The sequence below is a fragment of the Amphiura filiformis genome, chromosome 2 (genome assembly GCF_039555335.1).
Source record: "Amphiura filiformis chromosome 2, Afil_fr2py, whole genome shotgun sequence".
In the NCBI taxonomy this organism is placed as follows: domain Eukaryota; kingdom Metazoa; phylum Echinodermata; class Ophiuroidea; order Amphilepidida; family Amphiuridae; genus Amphiura; species Amphiura filiformis.
Genome location: NC_092629.1, coordinates 71,014,483 through 71,027,816, shown reverse-complemented (window position 1 = coordinate 71,027,816; position 13,334 = coordinate 71,014,483). Strand labels below are relative to the sequence as shown.

General features: G+C 36.1%; 1 protein-coding gene across 2 annotated transcripts in view; it reads left to right on the top strand.

The window, feature by feature from the left end:
- LOC140146570 (ovochymase-like) overlaps positions 1-11,000 on the top strand; it is a 34,265-nt gene extending 23,265 nt beyond the window's left edge. For both annotated transcript variants that reach the window (XM_072168443.1, XM_072168444.1), the window contains exons 10-15: positions 845-1,043; positions 1,690-1,868; positions 2,354-2,469; positions 4,385-4,522; positions 6,418-6,562; positions 8,327-11,000. In XM_072168443.1, coding sequence (XP_072024544.1) covers positions 845-1,043; positions 1,690-1,868; positions 2,354-2,469; positions 4,385-4,522; positions 6,418-6,562; positions 8,327-8,424 — 875 coding nt within the window. In that variant the 3' untranslated portion in view covers positions 8,425-11,000. The remainder of the gene's footprint in view (positions 1-844; positions 1,044-1,689; positions 1,869-2,353; positions 2,470-4,384; positions 4,523-6,417; positions 6,563-8,326) is intronic.
- The last annotated feature ends 2,334 nt before the right edge of the window (positions 11,001-13,334 follow it).

Below are 13,334 nucleotides of genomic sequence, written 5' to 3'. Positions count from 1 at the left end.
TTAGATACTCAAAACACATTCAAGATGTTACCGAAATTAAAAAGAGGCCCAATGCGTACAGAGGTCAATCAAAGGTCAACAGAGGGGTCAAATTTATTTCATATTTGGTACATATTAGTGGTTTTAAGCATTTGGTTTCTTTCTACCAAAACACGTATGAATATCTCAAAGCGGCAGATTTTACTTCAGTATTTTTTCAGTGTAAGAGCCCTTCGGGAAGACCAAGAACAGAGAAGGACGAATAATTTTAAGTATCGATAAACTATTACCTTTAATTACGACAGACTTTTAAATCTTTTGAGATTAATTGGTTGCGTGTATCGCCCGACTACAAATATTAAAGAAAAGGTACAAAATTAGTCTTCTACGGAGTTTATTTGAATATAGATATCGAATATTTGACAGCTACTACTACCTTCATGGTTAGGTGTGTGGGTGTGTGTTATAAAAATCGTATATTTTTGGTTCTTAGGATTCAAAGCATGATGGGGGTCATTTGAAGGTCACCGGATGTGGTAAAACTGTTACATTTTTATAACTGGCTGGATTGTTATGAAACATAAAACTTGCATTCTTCATATTAAGACAATTTTGTCCAAGGATATCTCAAGGCCGTCAGATGATCTAATTATGTTTTGACAATAAGCTGTACATTTTGTCAAATGTCATTTCAAGGTCATCAGAGGTCAAGTAAAGATACTGATGCATTCAAGGCCGGATTTACCTGTTGCTGTACTGCGAATATAACTTTTATGTAGAGGCCAACATTCTTACACAGAAACATATGACTAAGGTCTGACCACATTTCTAGCTTACATGTAGTATTCTTTGTTGTTCTAAATAGATATATGCGGATACCCCCGTGTTCGTGGTAAAATTGTAGGCGGAAAAATTTCAAAACACGGGCAATCACCATGGATGGCTATGTTGTGGTCAAACGCTTTAAGGAGACCTGCGTGTGGTGGAATATTGCTGAACCAAAGATGGGTCGTAACTGCAGCTCATTGTTTTAACGACCCATCAGTATTAAACATGTCGGACACGTAAGAATAATTATTATAGTTTTAATGTTCTTTAGAAGAGAAAAAATTAGTGTCTATCTATTTATTTACGGCAAATATGTAAACAATTGCAATCAGAGTACTGAGGTGGGGGAGGGGACAATTTTTCATTCACTAAATGTCGTATGCGATTGGCCGTGCAAGGAGTAGAACACCGTGGGGATGAGAGTTGGGGTGTTACTAGATCGGTGCCTTAATGAAGAATTCTTCATGAAACTATATGAAACGTGGGTAAATAGTTTTCGTTAAGGTTTGCCTATTATAATATGCATATACAATACACAATTTTATAGCGCTTTCGTAAAGTTTCACAGTGTTGTTGCTCATGTATGTCAGAATCCGTTTTGTTTACATGTGTCTGTACTTTTATTGTATATAGATATACATGCAGTTCGGGCGGATTTGAACAGAGATTGTTAATCCATATATTCTGAAAATATCCCTGTTGTAAGCTACATTTCTGAACAGGAAAAGCTTTTGGTTTTATGAATGTTATTACGTTTTTATCCCCATTATATAACCCGAGATTTAAACCTTTTCTATACGTTGTGTGTTTGCTGAGTTCTAAGGAACCATACATAATTAGAATACAGACGTGAACATATCATTAATACTCTTTTCTTGCAAGGGAATCATTTGAAATTCGTCTTGGAGAGCAGAGTACAACACAAGAAGACGGGACAGAAGTCACTATTCATGCGAAAAAAGTCATCATCAATCCGAATTTTGTCGAGAGAACCTATGACTCAGATATAGCTTTACTTAAACTCAGGCAGCCTGTCCCATACACAGATTATATTTCTCCCCGTAAGTATTGCAACAGCATGAACTTGTCTTCATGTACAGCAGTTTGTGCGTGACACGTACACGAGAAGATCCAGTACCACGAAACCCGGAACCACCTGCACCTCTATTTAATACCGTTATAGCTTTGTGCACATGTATACCCTCGTAAGCCGTTGAGGTTGTCGGCGGGACTATGCATTCTTTCCTAATGTAGATATACGCATGAAGCTGTTCAATCACGAGTTACTTATCCTTTCACAAAATTATCCTTGATGACTCATTTTGCTGAAATAAACAGCTTGTTTTTTTTCAATAATAGTGTTTCATCTGCACATCATGACGGGACGTTGGCCAATGTTTCCATTCTGTATCTAGTTTTTAATGCCTCCAAATCGTACATACCTGTTCTTACCTGTGATACATCCTTATTCAATACACCGGATCAACGTCTGAAAACCTGTTTGCCAAAATCAGTTCTTAATCTTCTGCATATTCTGCTATTCCAGTTTGTCTACCAAACGAAATACAAGCGCAAGCACTAGTAAGAGCTGGTCAATCGGGTTTTGTATCAGGATGGGGAGATATTGTGGATGGTGGGACTTATTCAAGAGATCTCAAAAGGGTATGTTGTCGAGTATCATGCTTATTCATTACACATAGATGATTTTGTATACAATCCCACCGAGTCCACCTACTAAAATATTAATAATAAGTATTTTACAACAGGTTTAGTACACAGTATATATTAAAGGTAACTCAATTCATTCATTCATTCATTCATTCATTCATTCATTCATTCATTCATTCATTCATTCATTCATTCGTTCATTCATTCATTTATTTATTCATCCATCATTATACAAAAGTTACATTATTATTAAGATAATAATGCTTTTATAATGTAACTATATAAACACGTCCAAAATGTATTTTCCTTATGAAATAAGTGAAGAAAATTGAAAGGTTCGTGTCAGTTATGTTAACCCACCTCCACACTTTAATGCTTGTTTCATACTTTCTGCAGCTTGCCCATGAGCCCGCTTATCATGCCGCTTTCAATTTTCTAAAAGCGGCAGCGGCACTCGCTCAGCGGCAGCGGCATGACTATCAAAGCCAATGTTGCCGCTCAGCATCGCCAAAATTCGTATGGAGTGATCGATATAATCGGCTTGCCGCTGGTCACCGCTAGCGTTTCTAGTGCGACTGCGCAGTGAAACAAAATCTTCATCAGAGCGGCAAAACAGCAAGCGGCAGGAAAGTGTGAAACCAGCATAAAAATGGAATTTCATCAGAAAACACCTAGAACCCCGATTAACATAAATACGTTATTCTCATACTGTTTCATCTACACCAGGCACAAAAAGAAACTCGTCAGTTATATTCATCCTTGCTGTTCAAAAACTTGATAATTTTGGATTATTCTGAAATATACATTTTGTTAATTGGACTTTTCTTTCTCATTTGACACCCTGTTCGTGAACATTGAGCAAGAATTGACCAAGATATGCGCCTCCAAACTCTCAAATCCCAAAATGAAAAGTTGCAATTTTAACGATTCAATTGTGCATGTTACACAGTGTACTTTATTGATTGGCCCGTGGTTCTTGTGTGCAATTCAACGATACGTACCCATTGAAAATCGTTGAAAATGCAACTTTTGATTTTGGGATTTGAGGCTTTGGAGGCGCATATCTTGGTCAATTCTTGTTTGTTTTTCACGAATATGGTGTCAAATGAGAAAGCAAAGTCCAATTAACAAAATGTATATTTCAGAATAATCCAAAATTATCAATTTATTGAACAGCAAGGATGAATATAACTGACGAGTTTCTTTTTGTGCCTGGTGTATACACAATAGATAGTAAAGCACCTAGTATTCACATTTTACCATTCATTTGAGATTAAGATTATCCATTACAAATTATTAAATTTCTATTTACACTGGATTTTGTAATATTTACAGCCTTATATTTATGAATTTGAGTTTCCAACATTTTGAATTAGCCATCTCAGCTACAACAATAATCATTGTACGGAACACCAGTTCTTACAATAGACCTGTTATTATATTTACATCTCTTTTATTTTAGAGATAATTGATGTCATTGTTCAGAACTTTTTTCGGAACTATGTTGCTTCCCTTCAAGTTTTTAAGTTAATGTAAGTCCACAAAGTCCAGCTGTGACCTTAATGGTGTAGGACGGGTTACATGACTGCGGACTTTCTTTATTTGAGCAGTTTAATTATGAAGTTTAGGGTAGTTTTCAATAATTAAATCATTCCTATTTGACCTTGAACTCAAAATCTGTGTTTACCCAATGCATATGTGCTAGTCGCATCTCTGTACCATGTAATCTGTGGGAAAGGGAGCATTTTGAAGGTATTTGGTTATGTACCGGAAATACCCCCTTAATGACCTTCGACCCCAAATCTGTGTACACCCCATACACTATCGATACTTTGACACAAGCATGAGAACCCATCAAACACTCCAGAACCTCCTCTGCTAAAATACTTGTTGTCTTTTTCTTCTTTAGGTACGCGTGTCTATAGTCGATTATATAGATTGTGTTAATGCTTATAACGCGTACACTGTAACCAGTAATATGTTCTGTGCGGAAGCCAGCAACCGAGATTCGTGCGATGGAGATAGCGGAGGCCCGTTTGCTATACAGGTATGAATCACATGATACATTAAAGGAGGATTTCGTGATCCTAGCATCCTCTTTTTATGGCATATTTCACTAGATATCCACGAAAAAAGCTTATTCCCAAACTTTGAGTTGATTCCGATTTTGCGTTTGCGAGTTATGCATGATTATGTGTATTATACTGCTCCATAGGCCACTGTTGTAATTTCGTTCTGGTATACCAGAACGAAATTCAAATTTGACGATATTTAAAACGAATTAATCTACAAGAAAATTTTGGTACATAAACATTATGTAGCCAGAGGTTTCCAGTGGGATAGAAATCGCAACTTTTTTTGAAAAAGTGAGGGGATAAGGTATGCCAATACAGCCAATTTAACACAATTTGGGCGATTGTAACGGGAATTTATGGTACTGTAAGAGTAGTTGAATTACTTATTGGTTGAATCCAACCAAAAGTGTCCACGGGCCAAAAATAAAAGTCCAAAATAAAAATGTCTCCACAATTTTTTCCTTTTGCCCATTGATTGATGGCATGTTGGCCTTATAGGAACCAAAAGTGCCATCACTAATCTTGAAAAATAAATCAAGGACGTGTGATAGTAATTGTGACATCAAAACCCAATGCTACCTACGAATACCACTAGGATGCTTTCACTATCGCAATACTAATCAACCTAAAACAAATGGAATATTCCCATTAACACTTTTTTTCGTGTAATGTAGACCACGGGGTGTCAGGAAAATGCTAGCTCAACCAGAAAATATTTGTTTTTATTTTTATAACGCGATCAATATGATCTTAGTTAATTTATGCTAGTTTATTTTTGAAAATGAAGTTTAGGTCAGTTTCTGTATTTTATTTATCAAATGAGTATGAATAAATTTACATATTGTATAAGAACGAGTGGGATATCTGTTTTCAGGAATATTAGGAATTATACGCATATACCTAATGCTTTATAAAATGATAGGTGAAGAAACCCGGGTATTCGTAGGCAACATGAGCGATTTAACAATTTCTATATTAAGTTTAGAGGTTCAAATTTTGCTATTATGATAATGAATGAATAAAATGGTAGTTTTTAGATCTCTTTCAGATGGTACGTCCAAATGAATAAGTGCTTTTACCTTAGATCAAAATGTTTTGATGCTTTTAGCAAGATTTTGAACACTTCATTTTGATATACAAGTAGTTAAACAGCAAATTTACATAATAAATAAATGTTGAATGAATCCGTATATGGGTAATAATATTGTCCGGGGGTACCGCTTAAAGTTTTTGACAATTAATTTCCATTAGTAGGGACACTTCATTACACATGTCATGTCATGAGATGTCCGAATGCAATGCATTTCAGTATTGGACATATCAAAGCTTGTATCAATTGCGCATTTATTAGTGATTTCCTTTTTTTAAAGATATATCTAGTGCTATGAAAAATTGTATTCGTAGGTAATGTAAAAAAATACCACTCAAAAAATTATCACAAAAAATTCATAATTATGTACAAATATGTGAGAAATTGAACAGGCAATCTTTGAATACACACCTTTCAGGAAATCAATTTAGATTCAATCCAATGACTTATTTTCATAACTGATTTAGATGTTTTTAAAAATACTTTAAGAAATATTTTGAAAAAATATGGGTAAAAATAGCAATTGATTAATACTTTTAAGTTATGGCCCTGAACATGCCGTGTACACTCGGATTCGACCTAATATGAAAAAAAATCTGGAAAAACATATTTGTACCACCAACCGAACATTTTTAACCAGTCGAAGGAATCGAGACTCATAACCCATGCTCCCACACTTTTGAAATAATGCGTACGCCCATGCTCCTGATACATGCAATAGCTAAATGTAGATTAAGGCTATAAGATTGTACATTCAATATCTTTCAATTGTGTTAGGATGGCTCGCAGTGGTACCTTATTGGGTTAGTCAGTTGGGGACTTGGTTGTGCAGATCCTCGGTATCCAGGAGTTTATACAAAGGTTCAGCGATTTACACAATGGATTGATGACGTCATAGATGACGATATGGAGACGTGTGAAGGTAAGTAAATGTCAATGTTTGAAGCGTCCTTAGTAATTTGACGGCTAATGGGCTATTCCATTTAAATCCACCCCTTTCACAGCGGGAGTATGAATTACAAATGGAATGAACACATTTGGCAGCTCCATTAGAATTTCAAACACCCTCTGAGAAAGATTCAACCTGAATCTTCCACAGAGGAAGGGTGAGTTTCAAATGGAGCTGCCGAATGTGTTTATTCCATTTGAAATTCATACTCCCCCTGTGAAAGTTATTTCCAAAATCTTCCACAGCGGTGCTTTGGATTTTAAATGGAATAGCCTAATATACTACATCAATTAGAAAGGATTCACTCTTCTTGCGCTAAAACAAATCACCATTTTGCGTCCATATGCACCTTATCTTTCCACATTTTACCTCCTTTTCTAGTTTTTCCTATTTTCCTCTTGTTTTTCTTCTTCTCTTCTTTTCCCCCTTTTTCCTCATCAATTTTATCCCCTTTTCATCATTGTACCCGATGTTAAAGTCACATATAGATATTGATAGGCTTACCAAGTTGATACCTATGTATTTGATTGTCCTTCTCAGTCCATTACAACCCAAAATACTAACATTATTAATATGACATCAATATGGTATGAAATCCTCTTAAAATCTCTCAGATATATAGGGTATAAAGTGTAGGCCAGTGTGTCATTTCTAGCACCCAAATCACCATGATTTTTACATGAAAAGGAAAACACTTTTATAAAATTAAACGCATCGAGTATCGAGTACACATAGTCTATAATATTATATCCAGATGATCAAATATAGGGTCCACAACACAAGTTCCCCCTAATGCTTTTTGAAAGAAATCGAAAATTATTTATCGAAATGTAAAATTGTACAAAGATATGAGTAACCTTATTTGTTTTACAAATCTGGAATAATTTGTAGTGTCACACATGATTGCGTTCGGTTAAAAAAGTGGCAGTTTTAAAAGTTGCACCTGAGTCCATAGGAGTCAAATGTCAAACAATACAGTATGTCAGGTTAAATACCACTAATTATGTATTACACGGGTTTCAATGGGAAAATGCCTAATTTCTGGTGGAATTTTCTCATATTTAGAACTCTCACAGTTCAATGCCACCAATATCAGGTGAAACTATATGATTTAGATGCCAAATGATCAAAAATTCAACATAGGTTGACCTGAGACTTTTCTTGTTTTAACGCACTGAACCGTAAACACCTTAAAATGACAGTGCGCCCTCGAAGCTGAAAGTTTCAATATGACAGGGCGACTATTTACTAAAAACCGAAGCCGTGCGTATGAATTTTGGTACTATTACATCAAAAATGTAATATAATGAGAGAAAATGTACCATTTTGAAGCATCAAACTCTAAAAAGTACTTTTTGGCTATATAACTTGATCAATTTCAGCGATTTTAATGCAGTCTTTTCGAATGCCATGAAAACAAATAGTTACTCATCGTATTTCAATGTATCGCCCAGGCCTATTAGTGGTATTTAACCGCCAGGCCTGTTCATGAGTTCATCGCGCGATGCTGCAATGCTTTTTACACTACAGCAATGCGTGATGAAAATTAAATGTACTAGTACAACGAACCAAATTCAACTCTCACCGCCGATGAAAATTTCACCGCGCGACGAGAATTGTCATCGCTCCATGTTCATTGGTGATTAAATTGAAGATATCATGTAATTGACCAATCAGAGGCAATGTTAGATCGGCAGGTAGTGCTCAAACAAATTTTATCTTCTCTTTTTTTTTCAGATCTACGAGCCGATATAGTACAAAAGGAAACGAAGATTGGTGTGCTGGAAGCTGTCGTACTGCAGTTACAAGAGCAGTTACAGGGTTATGAAGGTTAACAATCTTCGCTGTCTGTGTTATTGTTTCTCATGCAATACCGGGGAATATATATTAGATAAAATCATATTAAAAGTATTAGCACCTTCGTTTGAAATGGCTAACCTCTAGGCTTGAAGACCTTAAGGGGATAGTCACCCACCTTTGCAAAATATTTTTGTGGGGCCTGAGAGCACACCAGATACACCAAATTGCGTTCTGAATACGACGAATGTCCTTCTGATATCAAATTATTTTTAAATTCGCGATATACTACAAAATTTATGGCAAATTATTAAAAACAATTAAACAGTCCTCGAAGTAAACTTTATCAATCTAATGATGTACTTAAACTGATATGTATGTAGCTGGGAAGAAAGGCCGTCCATCATTTGAAAAAATTGACCTTTCGTATTGAAGATATATACATGTATTTATTTCTCCAAAAGACCTAAACTTTTCCCGACCTTATGGGAGAGGAAAGGAATTCTCACCTAAGGCAAGCCCAAACTAAAAAATGGATCTGGCTTGTGAATGGTCGCACATATCTAAGGATGATTTCAATCCTCCGGGCACGTACATGTATTTGATAGATGACCTCGGTGAATGATCTCAAAATGTCATTTTGATGCGTAATTTTGAATAGAAATCTGTTAAATCCTCATTGGAATAGCCTCCATTGTAAATTTAACAAGTTCCCATTCAAAAATGAGTAGATAGTTTAAGATTGTTATCTAATACAGCATAATTATCTTGACATAATTACGTAATTATAACGAGGGCTCACTTACCGAACATTTCTGATTTTGGGATCTACCAATTTATTAATCGCGAAACCCCGAGTAAAACTCGAATATATACTTGTAATTTTAAGACTCCACTGGGGTCAACTTGCGGTTAGCAGCTGTGTGAGTGAACATGACACCACTGCCCGGGACCACTGCATAAACGTGTATGGTTAAATTTGAATTTTGACTGATATATTTACAATAAAAACACATTCAAAATGTCGGTCGATTTCACATTTTATGTTATCTACAGAAGGTGTGAATTATCCTTCATGCATACATCACTTTAGATCTGAAATCGACCAAGTAATAATGACACACGGGCAATTCTGCAGATTCTAAAACAACATGTTTTGCACAGACTTCAATGGGATTTGAGAAGTTAAGTGCCAGATGAAACTTGCGTGATAACACTTTTACAGTGCATGATGGGGCTTCCTTAAATCATCCTCTGGTCCCTAACACCCACTGTCAATCATACTAGCCATCTATTTGCTATACTGCATGCACCATGCATGAAAGTACGAGGCGCACGTCCATGCACCAAGTGAGAGTTTAACTTTCGCGCCAACACACAGCGCCCCGAATTCCACAGATATTTCCGTATGCTGTAATTAGTGATAAAGGCACGTGCCCGGAGGATTTAAATCATTATGAAATATGGGCGACCAATCACAAGCCAGGTCCATTTAAAGATGGATTACATCAAGACTAATCTTAGTATGTCAAAAAATCGATCAGCTCTCTATAAACGCCCGTGTTCAGCATTTTAACCGAAAGTAATCCACTTGGTTGAAATAGCAAACAGAGGTAGTACTGTGACTGAAAAGATCAGATATGAATTGTGAATCAATTGAACACAAATTAATACAAATAAGAGTTGTATATAAAATTAATGAAATAGCCAGAGCATGTATAACGGGCCAGTGGGCTACGGAGTAGTCTAGCTGTTGGATAGACATTGTAACGGGTATCGAAATTTCGCGAATTGTGTGTGCTACCCCATGAGAACAGCTAAATTCACATGACGGCGCTCCTAATTGATTGACCTAGATAAATTATGTGACCTTTTTCCGAGAATTTAGCCTATGTGTGACGCGATTGTAGAAATCCAAATTGTTCGAAGAGATCCACCCAAAACATAAACCTTTAGCATGTTTAGAGCTGTGGATTCAGCTTTTCTTTTCGTTTCGTTAAAGTGCAGAATAGCTTTTTGTCAAGTTTCGTCAATTTGCTTAGAACAGTAATAATGCTCTGAACAGATAATTATATTATATTATTTAATACTATGAATAGTAATACTCTGAAGCAGAATGATCTTAATATCTGAACAGTATTAGTCGTGAGAACTTTCCCTCTTAGCTGTGTGTAAGGATAGGGTAAATAAAAACTGTGTTGCAGATTGTCAGCGTAAATGCATTATAGGTGCTTTATATTTCGGCTTTCAAGTCTTTGGACATGCACAAATAGCTTTTCAAGTTTCAAATTCAGTAACAAATCTTTAAAGCCCTGACTTCCCAATATCAAATGTTCCAGTGTTAGCTTGCAACTTTCAACTCTTGATCTGGAACAAGCAGCCTTTGCTTTCTTTTCATTTTAGCTGCCTCACTTGTGTTCCTTTATCTCTTGTATGAGTAAGATATTGGGATGTTATTATACCTTTTATTGAGTGCCATAAATAAAGATCATTTTGTATAGCAGAATGTAAACAAAGTGTCACTGCCGTTCTTCCATTCATAAACATCTCAAGTACGTAGCCGGATTCCAGCTCCGGCAGACCCACCCCTAAACCATTTGCCTTGGAATATCATCGACCAGCTGTTTCAAGTATATTCATACTCTAACTGATGTTTAACAGTACAGTCGTGAAGGTGAACGGGCATAAAATTTGAGTTGAAAATATAAAATTTGTAGTGTTAAATACCGTTTGCTCTGCGTTCTATCATCCGTGGTTTTGTCGCCTATCATTTCAACTAAGTATGATAGTTATGATTTTGAGAAGGTCTGCCAAGGACTAGTGCTCATCACAATAATTATTTGTTTCCCAATGTTATCACAACAATTTTTTACCTTCAAATGTCGTGAATGATCTTACATCTGTCATGAATCCTAGCCTGGTACACCCTCCTAGGAAGGAATGCACACCGACATCGCCTGGCTAATAATTACTTGGTACAGCAGAGATACTAAAATAAATACCCGGGATCGATACACGTGAATGTGCTATGCACGATGTTGATATTCAGACGAAAATCTTTGGATACCGGGGTAGAAAATGATGAATATCTCCCGTAAATTATTTCGTATAAAGAAGCCAGATGTGGTTCCTTGCACTTGAATATACACGTTGAACAGATATGATAGTCGTTAGCTAGCGTCTTGAGAAAGAAGCTTGCGTCTTAAACTCAAAAACTGACAATAATTCCGATTTTATATGTGCCGAATTATATAGCGCAGTGTATAGGTCAATCGTGGAGGTAGACCTGGATGATGTTAACTATGCCTTCCTTTATTTTGAAGCTGGCTGTAAACAGTCAACATTATTGGGTAAATTTTACGGGAAAATTTTCTGGATACGTGACCAATGCATATCAATGTAAGTGTAACCTCGAGCCTGATCTCTGACCCCCGGCGATGACCTCGCTATTCAAGTCTTAGTAATTTTGAATTGGAATAGTATTCTTGGCCGCAATTTCGATAGAAATTCCTGTATTGCAAATATATTGAATATCACGCAATCTTAATTTCTTCACAATATCATCAAAACATAATTTCAAAAATATCTACCTACGGAAAAAATATTTATCTACGGAAACTCTTACCATAATATTTGTAACTTGCGACAAGTTACTTATTCTGCATCAAAGGAGGAATTCTTTCTATTCAAATACATTGGAAGACCACCCGCTGTGCTCGGGGTCACATTCCATAATGCTAATATGTCTACGCCCATGGGTGTCACGTGTCCAGAAAATTTTCCCGTGAAAATTTACCTATTAATTCTGACTGGTAAAGACATTTTAGAAGAGTTTGCGATATCATCAATCACACTCCCTCTCTGCAGATGCCACATTTGTTTCTATATAGTAGAGAGTAGGATATTCCTCTTTATTTATGAGGATCTTTTTTCGGGGTCTCCCCGTCAGTCCGAAACACCGTCAGTCCGTCAGATTTAGGGTTAGGGTTAGCTTTAGGGTTAGGGTTCGGTTTAGGGCTAGGGTTAGCGTTAGGTAAGCTTAAAATTCGGACTAGCGATGGTTCCGACTGACTTCGGACTAACGGGGTGTGGCCCTTTTTCAGTCAGCTCTGCCATAAGCTTTGAAAGTGAGCTGGAAAGTGTTTGAGATATCATCAACCACACTCCCTCTCTATAGATGCCACATTTTATATAATTATTGTAGACAGTAGGATAAGATATTCTTCTTTATTAATGAGGCTGAGCTTGGAAAGACAGTTAATTGAAAGTATTATAATTTGTTTTGTTTTTTCGGTAAAGACAATCATATTCTTTATCAGTGTTTTGAAAAGATACTAAAATGAATTGTAATCTTCTAATAATAGTTTGCTGAAAACAAGTGCAAGTTAAAACCACCCAGGGAAAACCACTTAACTTAATCATCTGTTTCCATGGTAAATTCATTATGATCTTACAATAATTGGTTAGCTTCAAAACAGAATATACGACAAAACCACTTAACTTAAAATGGTAGTACATAATATTACCGTATCACCAAGGAAACAAACAAACAAGCCCAGTCTCTGATCGGAGGTAGAATAGGTAATGTGGGCATCACTTCTGACAAGGCTGTTGGAATTGACAAACATCATTTCATCTCTAGTGGATTAAAGAATATACCAGTAGTAATTTGTTATTTGAATTCACAAACATTTGAAATTATTTGAAAGGACATTTCTGCTAATTTAAAGCAAAACTTGTCAACAGGAAAATGACAAAAATGGATCAATCGAAGGCAAGATGCAGTTGGGTGTGTATCGTTGTAGGACTAGTGACGATGATACTCTTCTTCTCTTCTTCTTCTTCTTCTTCTTCTTCTTCTTCTTCTTCTTCTTCTTCTTCTTCTTCTTCTTCTTCTTCTTCTTTCTTTTTCTTCTTCTTCTTCTTCTTCTCTTCTTCTTCTTCTTCT